Source organism: Rhinolophus hipposideros (assembly GCF_964194185.1).
Source record: "Rhinolophus hipposideros genome assembly, chromosome: 19".
In the NCBI taxonomy this organism is placed as follows: Eukaryota; Metazoa; Chordata; class Mammalia; order Chiroptera; family Rhinolophidae; genus Rhinolophus; species Rhinolophus hipposideros.
Window position 1 is genome coordinate 11,582,178 of NC_138065.1, and position 21,058 is coordinate 11,603,235.

Here is a 21,058-nt window from a genome sequence, read left to right on the forward strand (position 1 = left end):
TTTGGATTGCTGCTGCTGTTTATGCCATGAATCTGAGCGCTGGTTCCAGTTTTTCTCGAACAGAAGGGAAATATCCATAGCAGAAGCATGTTCTCTATCTGCCTGTGCCACTCTGTGTGCCTTTGGACTGATTTCTTTTTCCTTTTTTTTTGATTTGTTTTTCTTATGACTTCTTTTTCTCTGGCTCTCTCTGCCCAGAGTGCAGACACAATTATAGCAAGTCTAAAAACCTGAATGATCACTATGAGATTTTTATTTGGATGCTGCCAGGAAAGCCACCCCCGTAGGGGCGCAGTTTAGCCAGGAACAGAGAAGGTCCGAGTTAGGAAGCACCCTGCCCCCAAAGCCCAGCGGTGGAGTTCCAACCATGAACTGGGTGCCAGTGGTCCCTGAGGGCTACCCCCGACTTGCCTTAGGGCCACAAGGGCCTTGTCCCCATTTGGACAGTGGGTGGGGTAGTAGGTGTCTGTGGAGGCCTGGTGGTCAATTCACGGATACCACTCTTCCCCTTTCAAGCAGGAAGCTTAGACTGGCCTCTGTCTCCCCCTGCCGGCAGCCACATAATTTGTTCAGCATCCGAGGATGGGAGAGGAGGAACCTCCACTCTTCTCTCTAACCATTCACCTCCCTCTTAACCCTTCCTCCCTGATCTCGACAAATCATCTTGGTGCTTAAGATAGAATCGGATTTGGACGTCTGGAAACTGACACGGGTATGAATTTCTCATCGGTTGTGTGACCTCTTGGGGCAAGTCACGTAAAAGGACAGGAGCGTCGTCGGTTTAAAAAAAAAAAAAAAAAACCCACCTTGAAGGGTTGCTGTGCAGTATAAACGGCCTAATGTACGATAAGTATTTTGTGGAGAGCCTACTACGTAGTAAGTCCTCAATGAATGGTGGGTGTTGTTATATTTACTAACTAGTCCTGCTGTGGTCAGAGGTCTAAATATGGGGAAAATTGGGACCTGAGAAAGAAAGTGGAGTCGGAGTGGCAACCGCTCTCCCGGATCGAGGTGGTGTTCACGGAGCCCGGGAACTTACCCCCAATTCAGGATAGTCGGCTCCAGCCTGCGTGGTCACCACCTCCACACCACACCCAGCTCGTTCGCCCTCACTCTCACTCCAGCAGCCCCAGCCAGAGGTGTTGTCACACCAGGTGCTTCACACCCAGCAGTCGCCCGGTTTCGCTCTGAGGTCATCAACCCCATCACCCTCCGGGCAGCCTGGCCACAACAACGAACTGAGGGCGAGGAGACAGCACCCTCGCGTCACAATCGGGAGATTCTCGCTGATAACTAATCTAGGGCACGGCGGAAATAGGGTTTCCCTTCTCCCCATCCCACAACTACCGACCCTTCTTCCCCCAAATAAAAAGAGGCGGGGCGAAGCCAGAACCTGGCGCGGAGAGGATGCGAGCCAGTGTGGGGGGGGGTTCCCGGGTGGCCCAGAACACGAGGGAGTTTTGCCGAGGATCCACCCTGCCCGCCGGGAGCCAATGGCTGGGGAGAGCGGCCGGGAGCGAGCACCGCCCTACGCGAGCCCTAGGGGGCGGGGCCTACCCTGGGGCGGGGCCGCGGCCGAGGGCGGGGCAGGGAGGCAGCATGCTAAGCCGGGTGCGCTCCGCCGTGGCGCACCTGGTGAGCTCAGGGGGCACCCCGCCCCCGCGCCCCAAGTCTCCCGACCTGACCAGCGCGAACTCGGCGCTGCCCACCGCCGCTCTAGAGGTGCCCAAGAGCCCTTCCGCGAGGGCTGGGAGCGGGAGCACGGCGCCCCCGAAGACAGCAGAGGCTCGCGCGAGCTTCTCCCGACCGACCTTTCTGCAGCTGAGCCCCGGGGGATTGCGACGCGCTGACGACCACGCTGGCCGGGCTGTGCAAAGTCCCCCGGACACCGGCCGTCGCCTGCCCTGGAGCACGGGCTACGCCGAGTGAGCGCCCCTGGGAGCACCCTAACCAGGATGGGAGCCCCACCCCCCACTCCCCTCCTCATCTCGGCATCCGGGGCGCTGGGGCGCGTTCCTCTCGCTGCGCTGGGTACCAGCAGCTCCCTTTCCCCAGAACCCTTGCTATCCTCTGGGCTGCGGGCCGCACCTCTTCCCAGCCCTTTCTCCAGTCGGTGCAGCCTTCCTCAGGACCTTCCAGCTCCTTGACTACCCTCACCCGCGCCGCCTCGGGACCTTGTTCCCTCCCAGAGCCCGGAGGGCGGAGGGCCCCGCGAAGGATGAGTTGGCCGGTTCTCGGTCGCAGCCCGGTTCTCAGTCGCAGCCCGGTTCTCAGTCGCAGCCCGGCAGTTTAATGGCTAAGGGAGGAAGGGTTTCAAGGAGACGGGATCTCTTTTAATAGAGGAGATGGCGGCTAGGAAGACTCTCTCCCGGACTTCTCGACCCCAGCGCCCCAGTTCCCTGTTCCTCTTACGGTTCCCCTCCCCCTCCACACCCAAAAATAGCCCGCGACACCTGGCGGCCGCGGGCTTCCCTTGGGTCGGGGGCAGGGGGCGCCGGGGGGAGCGGGAGGGTCCCCTTTGGACTCCTCTCGGCACGTGGACTTGTGCTGTCCAGGCAAGGAAGTGGACCCCCTGGTGGGAGCAGCCGGCTTGCTCCCAGGCGACGTGTATTTTTAATGCCTGTGCTGGGAAAGCGGAGCACCGAGGGAGAGGGGGGCGCTGAGGTCGCTGAGGGTCGTTGCGGATGGACCCGTGGCCCCACCGCTAGCTCTTTAGCTTCCTAGTATTTGGGAAGAGTTGGCGGTGTTACTGGCTCCTGCGCAGTCCAGGTGGGCTTCCACCTCCACCTTATTTCAGTTCCTCTTTCTGGATCTGGGCTGAAGCACTTCCTCATGGCCAAAGCAGCAGAAACTTTCACTAGATCGTTTTAGCCTAAAGGTGGGTGTGATCCTGAGGGTGGAGTGCTGTGCACCAAGCACTAGAAGAGTCGATTCGTTCTCAGGATGGGATGTAGAGTCTTGGCAAGCAGGGAAGTCAAACCTCCCGCGCCCCCAAGCGGCCCCTCCCGGTGGCAGCACCATTAGGGGTGCCCCTTTTGCCAGGCGTGGAGGACCTGAGGCAGGCAGGTGCTGCTGCAGTCTTTTCTAGGAGGTGGTGGGGCCTGACACCCAGACAGTGTGCCCTGTGCCTTGCCCTGCCTCCCTTCTCTTCCCTCTGGCCTGGATCCCAGGTGGCTATGACCTTTCTCAGCTTGGCCAGCAGGCCAGAGTGTGTATGTCTAAGGTGGGGGTTATTCCAGGACCTGGTTTCGTTTCCAGCCTGATGTGGTCATCTTGGCAGGGTCATCAACGCCGGCAAGAGCCGGCACAATGAGGACCAGGCCTGCTGTGAAGTGGTGTGTGTGGAAGGTCGGAGGAGTGCTTCAGGGGTGCCGAGGGAGCCTAGCCAAGGCCAGGTAAGCCCCCAGTCCCCTTCCTAACCTCCAGAAACAGGGTCATACCTCTCCCCAGGGAGTCTAGGCATCTGGTTTTAAATCTGAGACACATGGAAGACCTGCCTTCTAGCTCACTAGCTTTCTACCGTTGGGCATAGAACCTTTATCTGGCATGGATCAGTTAGATTCTACCACATCAGTATGCATGTTTAGTTTTTCACTTAAGATGTAGATGATTCAATTAATTACCAATGCTTATTTTTTGCGCCTTTTATCCTCTGAGTTTGGGTTTTTGATGTTTTACTTTCTGACACAAAGTAGGCCCTTGGTGAATGAGTGAAGAAATCTAATTTGCCTTTATTACCAAGCTCTGACCTCCTCTCTGATGTATGTATGGATGGATGCCCAGAGGTTTGCTCTCCATGCATGCACACACACACACAATCACTTACCTCTAACTTTTTTTCCACCAGGGACTGTGCTTCTACTACTGGGGACTGTTTGATGGGCATGCAGGGGGTGGAGCTGCTGAAATGGCCTCCCGGCTCCTGCATTGTCACATTCGGGAGCAGCTAAAGGACCTAGTAGAGATACTCCAGGACCCCTCGCCACCTCCCCTCTGCCTCCCCTCTACTCCAGGGGCCCCAGGTTCCTCAGATCCCTCTCACTTGGTTGGTCCTCAGTCCTGCTGGTCTTCACAGAAAGAAGTGACTCATGAAAGCCTGGTAGTGGGGGCCATTGAGAATGCCTTCCATGTCATGGTGAGTGGGTGTTCCAGGCCAAGGGCCTGCTAGGCAGATACTCTGAATTCTGTATGGAATCCAGGTGGCCTGAGGGTGTGACCCTGAGAACCCACAACACCTCTGAGAGCCTGAGCAGAGCTTGGTTCAGAGGGGAGGGAGGAGGGGAGTTACACCCATGTCTTCCCTCCTCTCCTCCAGTGTGGCTTGGCTGGGCCAGTTTGCTTCTGCAAATAGAGGGGGGTGGCTATATGCCTGGAACTTCTTCATCCATCCCCTTCGACCTTTCCTCACATGGCAGGATGAGCAGATGGCCCAGGAGCGGCGTGGCCACCAAGTGGAGGGGGGCTGCTGTGCACTGGTTGTGGTGTATCTGCTAGGCAAGGTCTACGTGGCCAATGCAGGTGACAGCAGGTAAGGGGGGGACGGTTGACAATGGTTACAGGGAGTCACACTCTGGAATGGGGTAACAGAAAAGAGTGAGGTGGCGGGTGTTTAAAAAATCAAAGAATGGAAGGAGTCAGAAAGAATCACAGACATAAGGAAGGGCCTGAAATAGCCATGAGGGGAGGAAAGATGGGGGTCTGGGTGCGGGATCCTAAGGGCCATTCTGGCCTTTCTGGAATTCTCCACGAGGGATCTGAGGAGAGTCAAAGCCAAATCTTTTCTTTCTCTGGGCAGAGCTATCATTGTCCGGAATGGTGAAATCATTCCAATGTCTCGGGAATTCACCCCAGAGACTGAGCGCCAGCGTCTTCAGCTGCTCGTAAGTAGGAACCAAACATCCTACCTCTGTTCTTTGTTGAGTTTTGTGTCTGTTTGTGCCCTATGTCCAGGAACTCCCCCCGCAACACACAGACAGACAGCTCCTTACTGGGACAGGGCTGAGCTGGTTGAGGACGCAGCAGGAAGGAGTAGGGGCCGCTCAGTTGCTCCCTCCTGGGCCCCCACTGAGGAAGGAAGTGGAGTCATTGGTGGGGAGGGAATGGCAAAGGCCTGAGAGGGGTTTAGAGTTTTAAGCACTGGCTCTGGAGCTAGACTGTCTGTGATTGTATCCTGATTCGAGTGCTTTGCTAATTGTGTGACTTAGGACAATTCCCTTAACTTGCGTCAGTACTTCCTGCCTAAGAGGGTTGTTGTGAGCAATAAATGAGTTAATTAGGCTAATATTAGACAGTGCACCACACCTTGTAAACTCCATTTAAGGGTCTGCTACAATTAAGATCATTTATACACCAGGGTGTGCTGTAAGCCTAATGGTCTCTGGCCCTATGCTCTGTCGGGCCACTCCCAACCCCAGGGCTTCCTGAAACCGGAGCTGCTGGGGGGTGAATTCACTCACCTCGAGTTCCCTCGAAGAGTTCAGCCCAAGGAGCTGGGTCAGAGGATGCTGTATCGGGACCAGACCATGACCGGCTGGTAACACTTCCCTCAGAGCTGGGTCCATTCCCATAGCAACGCAACCAGTCCCTTACCAGCAGCAAGGTGGAAGCTGGAGGCTGGGCCAGGCTGGGAGTTTGGGGGATGTGGCTCTTAGTGGTTTGTGTGAGGGGTGTGGCTCCTAGGGGAGAGAGCCTTTGATGCCTGGGTGATGCCTCCTCTACTCCCCCCTCCCCAGGGCCTACAAAAAGATCGAGCTGGAGGATCTCAGGTTTCCTCTGGTCTGTGGGGAGGGCAAAAAGGTAAACTCCATGATAGAGGTGGGAGAGGGCAGGAGGACCGACCCATCACAAGTTGTCTAGGGAGGTGGAGGTTCTACCTGAGGGCAGGGCAGGGGTGGGAGGGGCCACTGTTTCAGAGAGTCTGGGAGAGGGCTATAGCAACATCCCTGCCTCATTTCCATTAGGCTCGAGTGATGGCCACCATTGGGGTGACCCGGGGCTTAGGAGACCACAACCTCAAGGTCTGCAGTTCCACCCTGCCCATCAAGCCCTTCCTGTCCTGCTTCCCTGAGGTGAGCCATATGGGGACCTCCTTAACCACACCTGACCTCCTCTGGGGGTCTTAGGCTGGTTTTCACCGCAGGTGTCCGCATCCACAAGCTCCCTCTCCACTCTCTTTTCCTACCAGGTGCGAGTATATGACCTGACGCAGTATGAGCACTGCCCGGATGACGTGCTAGTCCTGGGAACAGATGGGCTGTGGGATGTCACCAGTGACTGTGAGGTAGCCGCCACTGTGGACAGGGTGCTGTCCGGCTATGAGCCCAATGACCCCAACAGGTAGGGGGTGAATGACAGTGAAGGGATGACAGTGGGGAAGGAACGGGCAAAGGGAAGCAATGAGGGCCTGTGTGTGTATCTTCCCATGTACATGCTGGTACGTGAATGTGCTCCTGTGCTTCTGGCAGGTACACAGCGCTGGCCCAAGCTCTAGTCCTGGGGGCTCGGGGCACTCCCCGGGACCGTGGCTGGCGTCTCCCCAACAACAAGCTGGGTTCCGGGGATGACATCTCGGTCTTCATCATCCCCCTGGGAGGGCCAGGTAGTTACTCCTGAGAGGCTCAGCCCCGATCCTCCTGCCGCCGTCCCAGCCTCTCCATGCTTATGCCCCACTCGCCCAAGTTCTGAAGTTGTCTCCCTGACCTTCTTTAAGTGGCGGTTTAACTGAAGAAGGGGTATCAGTTAGATCCAAAATTATTGCTATTGGCAAATAAACCAGATGGATAAAAAATGTGTGTCTTTAATTACTTTGACTAGAAACCGAAAGGTTACGATAAGCTCTTTGGGGTGGTGGAACGTACACCAGACCAGTCCTAATATTGTCGTGTTCCCAGCTTCTTTCTCCTACCCTCTGCTTTTCCCGCTCTTCCACAGTCTCATTCGTCCAAGTCAGTACTTCCAGCCCAGACCTCTCCTGAGCTTTAGACCAGTGGTGTCCAAACTTTTTTCAACGTTTTTTACCAAAGGGCCATATGCGGTAAAATACACAAACAGCCGGGCCACTCACTGGAGGTGAAGTACGTATTGCCTCACCTGGTTTATTTAAGTAAACTAAATATGTTTTTGGAATTTGCTGCGGGCCAATTAAAAATGGATTGCGGGCCGCAGTTTGGACACCCCTGCTTTAGACCCACGTATCCCATCTATCTCCTCGGCATTCGGCAGACACTTTACTGAACACACCTCAAGGCGAATTCATCATTTCCTCGACAGACATGTACCTCTGGTTCGTCATCTCTGGGCACCAGCTCAGCTGTTCAAGGTGGAAAGCTTGGAGTTGGTCACCTTTGGCTTCCGTGTATTCCTCATCAAGCTAATTGATAATCACTAAGTATGGTTGATTATATAAAAATGTATTTCATATTTCTCCACTTATCTCCACCCTGTCACTACCTTAGTACCTCAGTTCTGGACTACATTAGCCTCCTAACTCATCTCCGAACTCTGTCTCCAGGCCACTCTCCCATTTCCCCCAATATACTGGGGACATAACAGAGTGACCTTTCCGCAGTGTGAATCGGAGTTGGTTATTCCCCTAAGAGAACATTTCAGTGGCTCCTTACTGCACCGAGACTCAAATCAACACTCAACTCAAGTGTGACATAGAAGATTTTTCATGATCTGGCCACTGGTTCCTCCTCCTGCCCTCTAAGGCTGGGTATTCCATAGCCCAGGCATGCCCGCATTATAACGACTGCCTCCTGTATTATGACTGTCTTAGGAGACGGTATGGAGTCGCAGTTAAGAGCAGGGGTTCTAGAGTCCTGCTGTTTGGATTCTGGTGCCAGACCCAATATCAGCTCTGTAACCTCTCTGAGCCTCAAGTTGCTTCTCAGTAAGATGGAGATAACAGTACTACCTCATAAGGTTGTTGTAAGGACTCATGTAGTTCACATGTGTAGAGCCAGGCCCATACAATAAGGGTTCAGTAACTGTTAGCTATCTTTAAGTAGTCTATATTCTGAATTTATACCAAGTTCTTTGAAGGCAGAAATTGATCTGAACTGAGCACATAGTTCTCATTTCACACTCCATAAATGTTCATTGAGCAGGTTAAGAGGCCTGAGGACCAAAGTGCTCTGGACCTGGGTTTCTTCATTATTCAAATGTGTGGGTTGCACTTCAGATCGTTCAAGTCTATAGACTTCCAACATTCATTCATTAAGCAAATATTTGTTGACAGCCTATTATGTGCCACTCACTGTGCTGGCCAGCAGGAAGGGACAGGTTGGAGGAGCAGAGGGGACAGCAGGGGGGCCAGACAGGCCCCAGTGTCTAAATTCTTGTTCTGTCACATACATATTGCGAAAATTGGGGCAAGCCACTTCTCTGAGCCTCACGTTTTTACAGGCACCAGGGGATTGGTATACTTTACCCGAAGATCTGTGATGAGTAGAAAAAGGGCGGAGCTGTGTAGTTACGGAGTACAAGATAATAAAATGTGAGTAGCCGTCCTCAAGCAACATCTGCTTCCTCAGCCGGTACCTTACAAGGAAGGAGATAACACGTGTAGGTAAACACCTCATGTGTCAAGTCAGACGGGGCTCAGTGCCCTTAGCGGCACAGTAATAACTATTGGGATGAAAACTGAATTCCCAGCTGGGCATCTGGATTTCCGGGAGGAATTGAACTCATGGAAATTCCAGGCCTGGGGAAGGAAGGAAGATTGTGAAGTATAGGACATTGGCCCGGGTCGCAACGATTCTCAGAAGTTCTCAAGGCTGAGGGATGATGTGGGCTGTATTGACGCTGCAGCGGTTCTAGGAGCAGAAGGTGGGTCTCCTTCGCAGCCCCCAACTGGGGCGTCCCGGAGGCCGCCCTTTACCCGGTCCCGCCTCCCGGGAGGTCCCAGGTAACGTAGGGACAGGTGGCTGGGTGGCCACGGGAGGGCAGCAGCGGCCCTTTCTCGACCCCACCGCGAGCTCCTCTCAACTTTCCCGACGCAGGTCCGCCCCTAGGGGCTGGGAGGCGGGGCAGAGGGACAGTCCTCAGGGATCCGCCTCGCCCCGCCGCCCAGTCCGCCCCAATCCAGGCATCTTCTCCGACCCCGGGGGCCGGCGCCCTGGATCCCCCAGCCGGCGGCGGGGGTGACCATTGGGTGACCAGAGCCCGGGCTGTGGCGGGCGGAGCTCCCGCTCGGGGCCGCCCCTCCCCGCCGCGGCGCTAGAGGAGGGCGGGCCGGGGCGCCCGGGTCAGTGTCTGCCTCCGGCTCCCGCAGCGCAGCTGAAGGCGGCCGAACGGAAGGTACCCAGGGCCGGGGGCTGGGGTTGGCGGGGAGTCCGGGAGCTGGTCCCCGGGAGAGTACTCTGCCCGTCCGCTTGGCCGGAGCGCGGGGCGCCGGCTGCCTGGGGGCATTGGCCAGAGCGCCGGCCGCCTGCTTTCGCCTAGGATGCGGCTTCTGGGCTGTGCGGGGGTCCGGCCGGCTCAGCCCCTCCCTGGGCTGTAGCTGGGCCCCGGGAACTGCCCCACCGGGCCTCTAGCCTGCTGGTGTCCAAGCCAGAGTCCTTTCTCTTCTGGAACCTGCCCGCCTGGGAGAGGGGACAACTTGGGTCTCCGAGAGGGAGTCTCCGCCCAGACCCGGCAACTCCCAGGCCGGGCGGCCAGCGGTGGACCTGGGCTGTAGTGTGGGTCCAGGCCAAGGCCCGGTGGAAGTGGTGTTTCCCCCAGTCCCGGCCGTGAGGATGGCCGGAATAGGGGCGGGGTGGACACCGCCCTAGACGGTTCCTGGAGCCTGCTTCGGGCAGGAGGTAGGGGAGATTAGGAAGGATCCAGCCCGTGAGAGTGTGTGTGTGTGTGTGTGTGTGTGTGTGTGTGTGTGTGTGTGTGTAAGGATCCCCTCCCTTCCAGCCCTCTCCCTCACACTCCATAACCTGGCTAAAGATTAAAGATTATCCTGGAGGTTTGGTCTGGGAGACCTGAGACCGAGTCCTGCCCTCTGCTCTCACTTCCCATGTTCAAGTTGAGGAGGAGGTATCTGATTCTTTTCTACACCTCAGGGTGGTCGGCAGGGAACAGCTGGCCCCCTGGTCATCTGGAAATCCAGAGAATGATTGAAGAGAGGGCGGCGGGAAGGAGTCTCAAGGAAGGCCCCGGGAGTTCCAGGCTCCATTCCAGGCCATGTGTGGGGCTTGGTTGCCTCTCTTGGGGTCAGTGGGGCAGTTCCTCTGGGGCTGCTTCTCTCAGGGAACTGCTATCCTTGCCACCTTGGCCTTGGGCCTAAGTGCGCTGGCCTGAGCCAACCAGGGCTTGAAGGGAAAGTCTTCTAATTGAGCTGGGGGCTCCAGGTCACTTAATGCATGCCCTTGACCCTGAGTTCTGGCCTACGCCTCCCACTGTCCAGTGCCACCCAAACTGCCTTGCTGGGGGAGGACAGTTGCATACTCAGGCTTGAGCAATTGATTATTGCCCTCCATCGACACTGCCCATCTCACATTGGGGCTATCCCACCCTGTTTTCACACAGCTGGACCAATGGAACTAGTGGGAGGAGTTGGTCACCTGGGTAGAACTTCTAAGGAACCCCTTTTGGGAAGGATGGTTTCCATTTTTGGAGGGGATCTGCTGGCATGAATGCCTTCTTGCCTGTCTTTTAGGGTGTCATGGAGAGCCCTTTTTGAGGTGGGGAGAGTGTGACCGTGTACTCTCAAGTATAAATTCTCTCTGACTCACATCCACTTCCCCTCATCAGAGAGAGAGAGAGAGAGAGAGAGAGAGAGAGAAAGTGCTGAGGGAAGCCACTCAGGACCCCACTGTTGAAAAGAACTAGACTTGGGCTGGAATATTTGCTTCCTAAAGAGCAGACAGAGCCAGGGGTGTGAGGTGGTTGGTGGTGGTATGTGGGAAGTAAAGGCGTTCAACCTAGTTTGACAGGATGTGGGACGCAAAGAAAAAGGCAGGTTTTGGGCAGAGATCAGGTTACCCTCTCCTTTCTTAACTACTCCCTGCCTGGTTGGTGCTGGGACTGGCCCTCATTTGTCTCCTTTTTGGGGGCTCCTCCCAACAGCCTCGACTTCACATTAGCCTTGGAGCCCGGGCACTTCAGCCGGCCGGAGGTCAGCCCCTCTCCCCAGGGGAGGACATGACCAGCTCCACCGGGAATCTGGGAAGGTGTGATGAACTTGGGTAGATGTTTATTAGTGTGGAGGACGTGGAAACCCCAGGAAGCTGACTCCTGGCCCTGAGTCACTGGGAGGGGTGGCCAGGGCCTTGGGTGAGCTGGACAAAGGGGAGGAGGGGCTGCTCCAGGGAGTGGGTGGAGGTGACTCCCTGGCGGATTATTCTCACTCACTGTGCTGTGGTGGATGTGCGGCTCCCTACAGTGTGGTCATTGTCCCCTGCCTGGGGCTGAGTGACCCAGTGTTGCTGCCAGACCCAGGAGGAAGGGGGGAGGAAGGCAGGCTGCCCGAATGTGGGCTGTGGGCACTTCGGGACTGAGCCTCCTTTGTATGACTTGGGGCTTTGGGAACTGGGATGGGGTGGGTCAGGGAAACCACCTGGCTGCTGCCACTTCTGTCTTGATTTCCCTGCCTCTGCTCTTTCCACCTCTGGGGTGACATGTGGAAAAGGCAACAGATTCTATAGTCACACAGCCCTGCTGTGAGTGCCGTCCCTGCCACGACTCTGCTGAATGTCTCAGCCTCACTTTCCTAGTTTGTCAAAATAGGAAGCTCTCCATCTTCCTTCCAGGCCTTTGGGGACTGAGGGAGATGATTTTTGTTAAAATGCCAGCAGTTTCCCTTATCCACTTACCGCCTGGTAGTTCGTTCTGCTGGCCTGTGATCTTAAAGAGGGGCTCATTTGTGACTGGCACAGGCATGACTTGTGCGGAGAAAAGGGACAGTGTGTTCTAGATCGGACCTTAGCGATTACTAAATTTTGTAAGTACCAAAATCCTGGCAACAAATGAAGTCTGACTTGAAACCCTGATATGTATAGCAGATAAAAGCTAGCTCTTCTGAACACATCCCTGAGCACCCCTGTAAGTGTCCATTGGGGAAAACCTGTCCCTGAGATGAGGAATTTCAGGCTCAGTTGCCTGAACAGTTGGTCCTTGGCAAGAACATGTCTGAGCAAGCCCTTCTCTCCCTTTGCTGGATGCCTCAGTTTCCTGGGAGGTCTTGGGGTCCCCAGAGTTGTTTTTGGATTTACTGGCTTTTCTCAAAATCCCCATTGCCTCTTTTCTGCCAGCCCCAGCTATGGCTGCAATCCGGAAGAAGCTGGTGATTGTGGGGGATGGGGCCTGTGGGAAGACCTGCCTCCTCATCGTCTTTAGCAAGGATCAGTTCCTGGAGGTCTACGTCCCTACGGTCTTTGAGAACTACATCGCAGACATAGAGGTGGACGGCAAGCAGGTGAAGGCAGAGCCCCTTCCCATCTCACCTGGAGCCCTGCCCTGACACTATGGACCCAGGGTGTCCTTTGCTCCACTCTCCCTGCTGGAACCAGTGAACGTTAGTAAGGGAAACTGCAGTCTTAGGACATCTAGGTACACCTCCTGGTTCTCTGCGTAGTGGCTCTGTAACCAGGGCTCAGTCTCCCTTCGCCTCTGAGCTTAAGCTCTCCCAACTACAAAGTGGGGACAATGATAAGGCCTTTGAAAAGGTTTTGGAGGGTTAAATCACAGTGGTGTTTACAATGGCAACTCAGACTAAACAAAGACCAAGCACTGGCATCTCAGGATTGTAAAAACCCTACTTTATGTTGGGTGAGTGATGAGCACTGTTCCTGGCACATAGCAAGTGTTCAGATGTTCAGTAAGCCTCAAGGACCAGTGGCTTCAAAGGACCTCTAGTGGCAGGTTGGGACATGTGACTGGGGCCCTCAGGCTAGGTACTCACTGGCCCTGTGTGTCAGGTAGAGCTGGCCCTGTGGGACACAGCAGGCCAGGAAGACTATGACCGTCTGCGGCCTCTCTCCTACCCGGACACTGATGTCATCCTCATGTGCTTCTCCATCGACAGCCCCGACAGCCTGGGTGAGGTGGGGGTGAGGATGTTGGCGGGAGAGGACTGAGAACCCCTTGGCATCAACCAACCCAAGGTAGCTTTATGCCTTGGCTCATTTTAGCCATTTGCAGAGGCTGAGGCTATGGAGAGGAGTGCAGGGGGCAGTTAGCTCCTTCACTCTGGCCCTTGGGAGGGCTCAAGGGAGGGTGTCCTGGGAAGGGGAGGGGTTGAGCTGTGGAAGGGAATATGCTGCAGAATAACCTGTAAGACTGCTGTGTGGAGACCAGGGGCCCCTGGGGGCGGGGGGCTTTCTAGCTAAAGAGGAGGCACCGTCCAACACCTGTTGGGACCTATCTATTCAGAAAACATTCCTGAGAAGTGGACCCCAGAGGTGAAGCACTTCTGCCCCAACGTGCCCATCATCCTTGTGGGAAATAAGAAGGACCTAAGGCATGACGAGCATACCAGGAAGGAGCTGGCCAAGATGAAGCAGGTGGGTATGGCGGCCAGGCTGGGAAAGGGAGCCTTCTCTCCAGGGCAGTGCCATTAGAGGTGTGGTGTCCACTGCCTACCCTCGCCCCCCACATCTGCACCTGGCTGGGGGGGGGGAACCAGAAGGGTCCCTATTGTCTGATCTAGTATCTGATGTAGCTATCAGAGAATGAAGTGACTTGTCCAAGGTCACTGCATTTTAACTTATTCGTCTTGAGTTTGGGGCTATTAAGATAAACAAGAAAATCTGTCCTCAGACAGTTTGTAATAATTTTGCTTGGGGTATGCAGGTCAGACGGTCAGAGCACCCAGAGATGTGGGCTGATGGGCATGATTAAGTGGCTGGAAGGCAGGCCCAGAATGAGGGAGCTGGCTTACCTCGGGACCTGGTAGCCGGTTCTCCAGCCAGGGGATTGGAGTATTAGAGAAAGCTGCCAGGATAAGGAATATGGACTATTCTGTAAAGATAATTGTGGCAAGGTTTTAAACTGAAAACAGACGTGATCGGATCTGCATATCAGTTTTTCTGGCAGCCATAGAGCATGGCTTGCAAGAAAGAATGGAGGCAGGAATGTCAGTTAAGAGGTGCTACTCTTTCAGGGAAGAGAACGGTATACTGTGGGATATAGTGTTGATGGGAGAGAATCTTGAAGGTAACCCTGAGAGCCTTGGGTACCTGGCCCCAAAGCTGCCCAGGTTGGCTGGGTCTTGGGTACTATGGCGGGGTCAGAGCTGGAAGTATTTGTTCCAGTTACTATACTTATGGGTGTGCCTATGAGAAGCACCTTGCCACCACCATCTTCCTTTGACCTCACACCTTCCATCTTCCCAGGAGCCCGTTCGATCTGAGGAAGGCCGGGACATGGCGAACCGGATCAATGCCTTCGGCTACCTCGAGTGCTCAGCCAAGACCAAGGAGGGGGTGCGGGAGGTATTTGAGATGGCCACTCGGGCCGGCCTCCAGGTCCGCAAGAATAAGCGCCGGAGGGCCTGCCCCATTCTTTGAGACTAACATTCCCCTCCTTCGCCATCTCCCTTCCCTTCACAGGGGTGCAGAGCCCCCAGACCACCTTCTTAGGGCTCCAATGCTGAAGACTCCCTTTTTCAGTTCCCTCCAGCCCAGGACTGCATTGAGTTTCCCCAGCACTCTGGGAACTTAGGGCTATGCCCTGCTTTCCCAGAGCAGAATTCTCCTGCTGCCATCTGGGTCCAGGGACACGGCTCTTGATCCCTTTGGCCTTCCCCAGAGGATGTCACACACTAGCACTTTATACACTCCTGGCTCAGAGGAGCATGTCTGGGGTAGGACACTCGGTGAAACCCAGAGTCCTAGACCCCTGGTATTCCTGTCCTGGGCATGGGCCTTGTCTCTGGCAATACCTGGGGGGCATGAATAAAGGCCACAAGCTTCAACGTGCATGTGGCAGCTTCCTGTCTTTCCTGGTCCCTGTCTTGCTTGTGAGTCTGGAGTCCCATCTCGCCTCATTTCCAAGTTGCTTGCCAGACTGACCCCCGTTTGCAAAGGCAGGACTTTGGGCCGGCAGGGTGGAGTCTTAGAGCAAAGGATGAGGTCATGCCTGGCTTTGGGCCTTGGAGGCGGGTGAGGGGAGTGGTCTGGAGCAGGGGCTAAACTTAGAAGCCTGTGGGTGGCTTCTCTGCCACCTCCCACAGGGTTTCCGCCTCTGGACATGGGGGCTGGGTTCCTCTCTAGCTGGGAGGGGATATGGCCCTGGGTGGGGTTCCACCCTCCCCTGTGGGGTCAGCTTGGGAGCTCCTGGAAGCCGGGACCAGGCTGAGAAGACATGGAGGCTTTGGCATAGAACAATTTTGTTTTGAGTTTTCTTTCCGCCTCTTATCCCCACTGTTAGCAGCTTACTATGTCATTCTCCCCTGCAGGGGAGGGGGTGGAATGGCTTGGGTTGTAAACTCCTTCCCCCAGCCTTCCTATCCCTTGGAGGGGCAGCTCAGCTGGGTTCTGGTTCATGGTGGGTGGGCGGTTAAGGCTTGGCTGGTGTGCGAAGGCCAGCTGCTGTCCCTTCAGAGCTCGTTCCTCCACTCTGGCTCCACTTGCAGGGGCAGGCTGCCTTCACCCTCCCGCTCCTGGGGGAGGTAGTCCTTACTTTGGGGTCCTAGAAAGAAAGGAGGGGAGCTCGGACTTCCTTACCTCCTCCCCCAGCACTGTCCTGCACCTGGCCCACCTGGCCCAACCGTACCTGAGGTAGAGGAGCTGAGCTTGCTCATATCTTGGAGTAAGTTCTGTCCTTGCTGCAGGTCCAGTTTGGCAGGGAAGGGGCACCCGGTATATCCCCCGTTTTCTTTACAGAACTCCAGGAATCTGTGGAGGACAGGGCCATTCACACACACAGAACTGTGCAGGGTTGGCCGAGGAGTGCCTGCGGAGGCTGGGGAGTAAGCATCAGTCCTGCCACACAGGCCTGTGCCTTTGGGCAAGGTATCAACTTAAATGGGGGTACCATGACGATGGACAGGTCTCAGGATGAAATGAGGCACAAGAAGGTGCTTAATCAAGACCCACCCGCCCTAGGCTGGGGACGGTGGCCTCCAAGAGGGACCACAGGGTGGGAATGCTCACGCCTTCCAGTCGGGGTCATGGCCCAGGAGGAGTGGGTTGCCCACCACGATGAGCAAAGCCTTGGCCCGGGTCACAGCCACATTGAACCTCTGCAAGGAAGAAGTGGTGGCGTCACAGGAGGGAAGGACCCTTAGGAAGGAGGAATTCCTGTTACCCACCAGCCCTCAAACCTTGGGGTTCTTCAGGAAACCCAGATTAAAATCCAGATCCAGCTGCACAAAGCTTTGGCTGCTCCGCACAGTGGAGATGAGGATGACGCTGCGTTCCTGGCCTTGGAACTCTTCCACGGAGCCCACCTGGCAGGGAGGGGACACGACCTAAGACCCGGGGCTCAGAGCAGAACCAGAGGGACAAGCCCTGCCTCAGGGAGCTTGAGCTCCAAGGCAGGTATGGAGAAGTCACTGGGTAATTGTCACTGTGCAGTGTGTGTCTCGCCAGGGGCAGGAAAGAGGACAGGAGGATGCCCGGGAAGCTGACACCGGAAGGGGTGAATGCAAGTGAAAGGGGTAGGGGCTGGAGCATGTTCTAAGCTGAGAAAATTCCGCAACTCAGAGCAGTGTTTTTCCAAACTCCTAAAGACCATCACGAAGTACTTCTTAAAAATATACAACCCAGACCTCTCAAATCAGCATTTCCAAGGAAGAGACCTCTCAATCTTAAAGCGTTGTTTTTCAACCCTGGCTGCCTGCACGTGAGATCACCCGAGCAGCTGGAAAAAATACAGATGCCCTGGGGCTGCCCCCAGATAGCGTGTTAATTGGCTGGGAGGGGCCCTGGCACCGGCCAGACTGCAGGTTCTCCAGCTGGTTCTTATCTGCAGCCGGAGTTGAGAACCCTCACCTTAGAATCAAGCCACTGACTCACCCAGAGGGTGCGAGAGGGGAGCGGGACACTTATCACATGACAGGCCGGGCAGGCCTCGGAGTTTGGAGTTTGGACTTTATCCTTCACGCAGAGGCCTCCAACCAGCCTGATCGGAACAATAGTTGTGGGGCGTTTACTAAACATGCCGGACTTCCTGGTCCTATCGCAGAACCCCAAGTCGGGATCTCCCCCCCGGAGTGAGAAGCTTGAGAATCCAAGTCAAGGCTGGGATGGGGCCTGGGCTGGCCTGAAGCATCAGGGCAGGAGCCAGAAGTCTCTGGGAGGGGGAAAGTGAGGGGCCCACAAGGCAGGGGGCGAACGGGGTGGCGCTCAGTGTCACCTTCAAGTCCTTGATGTCATCCAGTCCCCGGAGCTCCTTGTCAAGTTTGGTGATGCAGTATCGGATTTTTTCCACCTAGAAGATGGGGATAGGTGCCTTTCTCTCTTGCCATTAGGGAGTCAGGCAGGCCAGGGAACTGGGAGGCAAAGAGGAGGGCAGCTGAACTCGGAGCTTCTGAGAGAGGGGGACAGCAGAGGCCCTGAGTTCCTGAAAGCTCCAGTGGGTGGTCTTGCTCTGAATAAGGTACCATGGGCAGGGGGGTGGTGTCCCACCCTTGATGGGCACTGAGGGCCTAACCTGCTTCCGGTATGGGGAGATCACGCCCACACTTCGGGGGCTCAGGCGGGCTTTGCCCTTCTTGAAGGAGGCGGCCAGGAGCAGCTTCAGGTAGGAAGTCACTGTGGCAGCCTCTTCGGGGTTGAAGAAGGATGGGCTGTTGCCCTCACGCTCGTCCTTGCCCATTACACCATGAAAGATGATGGGAAATCCCTGCACACAGTCAGGGGAAAGCCTCAGCTGCACCTCGCTGCTTCCCTTCCCTCTCCCCGCCAAACCCTTGCAGGCAATGTGGGATCCCAGGCCAAGGTGACAAAGGGCCCAGCACATGGCTTCCACTCAAGTCTCCTCCTACCCTGCACTTTCAATGGGACGGAAATTGGGGTACAGGGTGGGAGGCTTTCACCTGCCGGGGCAGACCCTCCCAACGGCAGAAGCGCTCTCGGTCTATAACGTCAGCACAAGCCTGCAGCTCCCCGTCATAATACAGCCGGTTAGGAATGTCCAGGATGGTGGGGTGAGACCTGGGAGGTAGAGGAGGAACAGCAAGACCAGCGGCTGGATTACTTCTGCCTCGCCCTCAGGGACCCCGTTCTCCCTGCTCTGGGCCCACACACGTTATCCTTCTGCCCTCTGCCCACTGGACAGCAGGCTCATTTATCTACAAGGTCTGCTGCTAGGACTGTAAACCAGACAACGGAACCACATGTGGTTCCAGGGAGGATCTGGCCCATGCATTTCATAGACCGGCCAAATTTAACAGAAGAAAACAAGAAATTAGGGACCCATTCTCAGGTTTCAATTTGGTCAACGAAGGGTGGTATAAAAACAAGCATCATCTATTATCACCATTATTTGGTGAGATAACGTAACGAAATCCCCAAACACAAACAGTACTAACACAACAGCTAACACTTACTGAACTCTTCGTGGACTCACCTAAGGAACTAAGGACTTCGGAATCCATGAGTGGTGTAGATGTATGAACTCACTGACTAAAGAAAGGACTGCTTTTTCATTTGAAGAACAATTCACTTAATGAAAAACTGCTCTGTCCTGATTTTTCTCATTTCTCCTTGGATTGCCTGGAAACTTAATCTGGGACCCACTGGCCATCCCTCAGTATACAGACAGGCAAACTGCTCTAGAGCAAAGCCACTTGCTAAATCACACAGCCAAGGAGTACAGTGATGCGGCCGAGGGGAGTCCTCCGACCTTCTGGGTTAGAGACCTTCTGCATCATACAGCCTTTAAGAAACAGGACTATAGGACGGGGCCTCTAGCTGGGGCTACGGAGGGTATGAAGGTGTGGCATGGCATGGGTCGGGGGGTGGATTGCAGGGTACCTGTAGTTGCGGAGGAGCTTAGTTATGAACTGGGGGTTATAGCCATTGGGGCCCTTCTTGTACAAGGTGTTGTAGGTGAGCAGCCGCTCCAGCATGGAGTACCCCAGCCCATGCTTCTGGGTCAGTGGGGAACGCAGCACAGGCCCCAGCTGCCGAGGGTCTCCCGCCAGCACCAGCTGTCCTCCTGGATTGTCCGTTTCCTTGACTTCCATCAGCCCTGGGGGGCAAGGAAGCATGGGGAGAAAGGTAAGTGGTGGGAGCTTCCTGACCCCACATGGGGTGGCGTGCCCGCAGCCCACCCCGAGCCCCTCACCTGCGATGGCCACCAGACTCTCGGGCTCCATGCAGTGGCCAGCCTCGTCGATGAAGATATGTGTGAAGTGATCAATGGGAAACTGGGCGGAGACCAACCTGGGAGGTGTCAGGCCAGGCAGGGTCATACCCAGCCACCTGACTACCAAACCTGAACGCTCACCCAAGCTGGCCCCTCACCCCACTCCCGAGCCTGCAACCTCTTCACACACATGATTAAGAAGTACACACACACACACACACACTTCCCACCTGCTGGCAGTGATGAGGGTGGTAATTAAGACGCGATATTCCTGCAGCTTCTTCTTGGCAGGAAACACGTACTCCCCCTTCTTTGCGTCCCAGTTACAGCAGGGCTGAGGATTGTGAAGGGAGAAGAGGATCGGCATGGTCCCACCCACTCTCAGCCTCACGTGGGCTCCGGGCCCCCAGACAATTTTATTCACCTTTCACTTTACACACAGGGAAACTGAAGGCCAGACCAGGATCCTGACCCACCCAAGGTCACACGGTATCGGAATCCAGGTCTCCTGGTCTCCTGGCCCCCGAGTCTATCCTGAGAGCCCCCAGCACCTGCCACCCTGTAGCCCCCCTGAACCTGCCCAGGTACCTTGATGTCCTCGGGCACCATGCGGATGTCCCTGCTGGGCGCCAGGAGGCGGTAGATGGAGCGGGGCAGGTGGACGCGGAGACGCTGACAGAGGAGATCGGCCCCCGAGTTGGATGGAGCGCAGGCCAGGATGTGGGCTTTGGGCAAGTGCTTCACCACCTGTTGGGGCGGGATAAGCAGTGTGGGAAGCACAGAAGTGTGGGTCTGCGGCGAGGAAGGAAGGCATGGAGAGGGAAAGGCTCGGATGTCACTCAGGATGGGGTTGTGACTCAGGCTGACGCAGTGTGGCATTTACTCCCGAAGCTGAGGGAGGTAGTGGCACAAAAGACAAGTTCTGACCCCCAGCCCCCCACTAGTCCAAATAGCACTTTAATGCTAGCAAACTTGCAGTAGTCTCTGAAGACTGGCATGTGAACGGTGACCCCGAGAGTTGGGCAGTACACAGCCTGCACAACAATGCTCAACAGCCACACTGATCCGTGAGGCCAGCTTAGGGGAGTTAGAAGCCGCGAGGAACCAGAATCCAGGGACAACTGCTTGGACCTGGAGGAGCTGGAGTACAGGCCCCGGGACTATGCTCAGGCCCCACCTGCTTGATGGCTTCCACTAAGGTGACAGTCTTGCCGGTGCCTGGAGGCCCAAAGATGATGTAGGGAGCTGGGCGGGTGGTGCCCGTAACAATGTGCTTCATGGCCTGTAGCTGCTCAGGGTTTGACTCCAGACTCCGGTCATACAGCCTGGCAAAGGGGCCGGGAACATGAAGTCATCCAGTGTCCCAGAGGCCTCCCTTCTCTGGGCCTACAGTCCAAGGAGCCCACAGTACCCCTGCCCACAGTCTCACTTGAGCTTCACATCTGAGGGCAGCAGCGGGACCCCACGGGAGGCCACAGGAAAGAGCGTGGGCCACAGCGGCCAGCGCCCCGTCAGCTCCAGGGCACGATGCTGTACCCGCAAGGGCTGGCGATTGAAGGTGAAGTTCACCTTGAAGGTCAGCCCATCCACAAAACGGCTCAGGAGGCTTTGGAAAGGGAGAGAGACAGGGGGCGGGGGTGGGAAATGAAAGGCCAGGACTCTCCATCTGTCCCAACTCCACTCCCACCTCCAAGCAATCCCTTCAGGAGAGGAAGCTGCTGATGCATCTCAGGGTCCCCATGAAGAAAAGCCTCCAACCCTGTCCCTGGGGTTCCACTCATCTCAAAAATAAGCATCCCTCCTCCCCTGGCCT

General features: G+C 55.8%; 3 protein-coding genes across 9 annotated transcripts in view; 2 read left to right on the plus strand and 1 right to left on the minus strand.

Moving 5' to 3' along the window:
• The first annotated feature begins 1,566 nt into the window (after positions 1 to 1,566).
• PPM1J (protein phosphatase, Mg2+/Mn2+ dependent 1J) lies at positions 1,567 to 6,781 on the plus strand. 2 transcript variants are annotated; one of them, XM_081025001.1, is made up of 10 exons: positions 1,567 to 1,925; positions 3,281 to 3,395; positions 3,848 to 4,135; positions 4,416 to 4,528; positions 4,796 to 4,880; positions 5,415 to 5,533; positions 5,733 to 5,796; positions 5,961 to 6,068; positions 6,185 to 6,336; positions 6,465 to 6,781. In XM_081025001.1, the coding sequence occupies exons 1-10, from the start codon at positions 1,600 to 1,602 to the stop codon at positions 6,610 to 6,612; spliced, it is 1,518 nt and encodes a 505-aa protein (XP_080881127.1). In that variant the 5' UTR covers positions 1,567 to 1,599; the 3' UTR covers positions 6,613 to 6,781. The 2 variants fall into 2 exon arrangements, with proteins under 2 accessions (XP_080881127.1, XP_080881128.1); XM_081025002.1 differs by having other exon boundaries at positions 1,574 to 1,925; positions 4,076 to 4,135.
• Positions 6,782 to 7,196: 415 nt separating this feature from the next.
• MOV10 (Mov10 RNA helicase) overlaps positions 7,197 to 21,058 on the minus strand; it is a 28,941-nt gene continuing 15,079 nt past the window's right edge. For 5 of the 6 annotated variants that reach the window (XM_081025003.1, XM_081025004.1, XM_081025005.1 and 2 more), the window contains 13 exons: positions 20,675 to 20,851; positions 20,423 to 20,570; positions 19,834 to 19,992; positions 19,476 to 19,579; positions 19,225 to 19,322; positions 18,912 to 19,128; positions 17,972 to 18,089; positions 17,587 to 17,778; positions 17,290 to 17,364; positions 16,256 to 16,381; positions 16,086 to 16,174; positions 15,706 to 15,827; positions 14,918 to 15,621 (listed from right to left, as the gene is read on the minus strand). In XM_081025003.1, coding sequence (XP_080881129.1) covers positions 15,530 to 15,621; positions 15,706 to 15,827; positions 16,086 to 16,174; positions 16,256 to 16,381; positions 17,290 to 17,364; positions 17,587 to 17,778; positions 17,972 to 18,089; positions 18,912 to 19,128; positions 19,225 to 19,322; positions 19,476 to 19,579; positions 19,834 to 19,992; positions 20,423 to 20,570; positions 20,675 to 20,851 — 1,717 coding nt within the window. In that variant the 3' untranslated portion in view covers positions 14,918 to 15,529. Of the gene's footprint in view, positions 7,310 to 8,431; positions 8,542 to 14,917; positions 15,622 to 15,705; positions 15,828 to 16,085; positions 16,175 to 16,255; positions 16,382 to 17,289; positions 17,365 to 17,586; positions 17,779 to 17,971; positions 18,090 to 18,911; positions 19,129 to 19,224; positions 19,323 to 19,475; positions 19,580 to 19,833; positions 19,993 to 20,422; positions 20,571 to 20,674; positions 20,852 to 21,058 lie in introns of those variants that run through there. The other variant, XR_013991671.1, reaches the window with a different exon arrangement.
• On the plus strand, positions 9,016 to 14,909 carry RHOC (ras homolog family member C). The gene is made up of 5 exons (XM_081025008.1): positions 9,016 to 9,300; positions 12,243 to 12,406; positions 12,909 to 13,029; positions 13,363 to 13,493; positions 14,325 to 14,909. The coding sequence occupies exons 2-5, from the start codon at positions 12,251 to 12,253 to the stop codon at positions 14,496 to 14,498; spliced, it is 582 nt and encodes a 193-aa protein (XP_080881134.1). The 5' UTR covers positions 9,016 to 9,300; positions 12,243 to 12,250; the 3' UTR covers positions 14,499 to 14,909.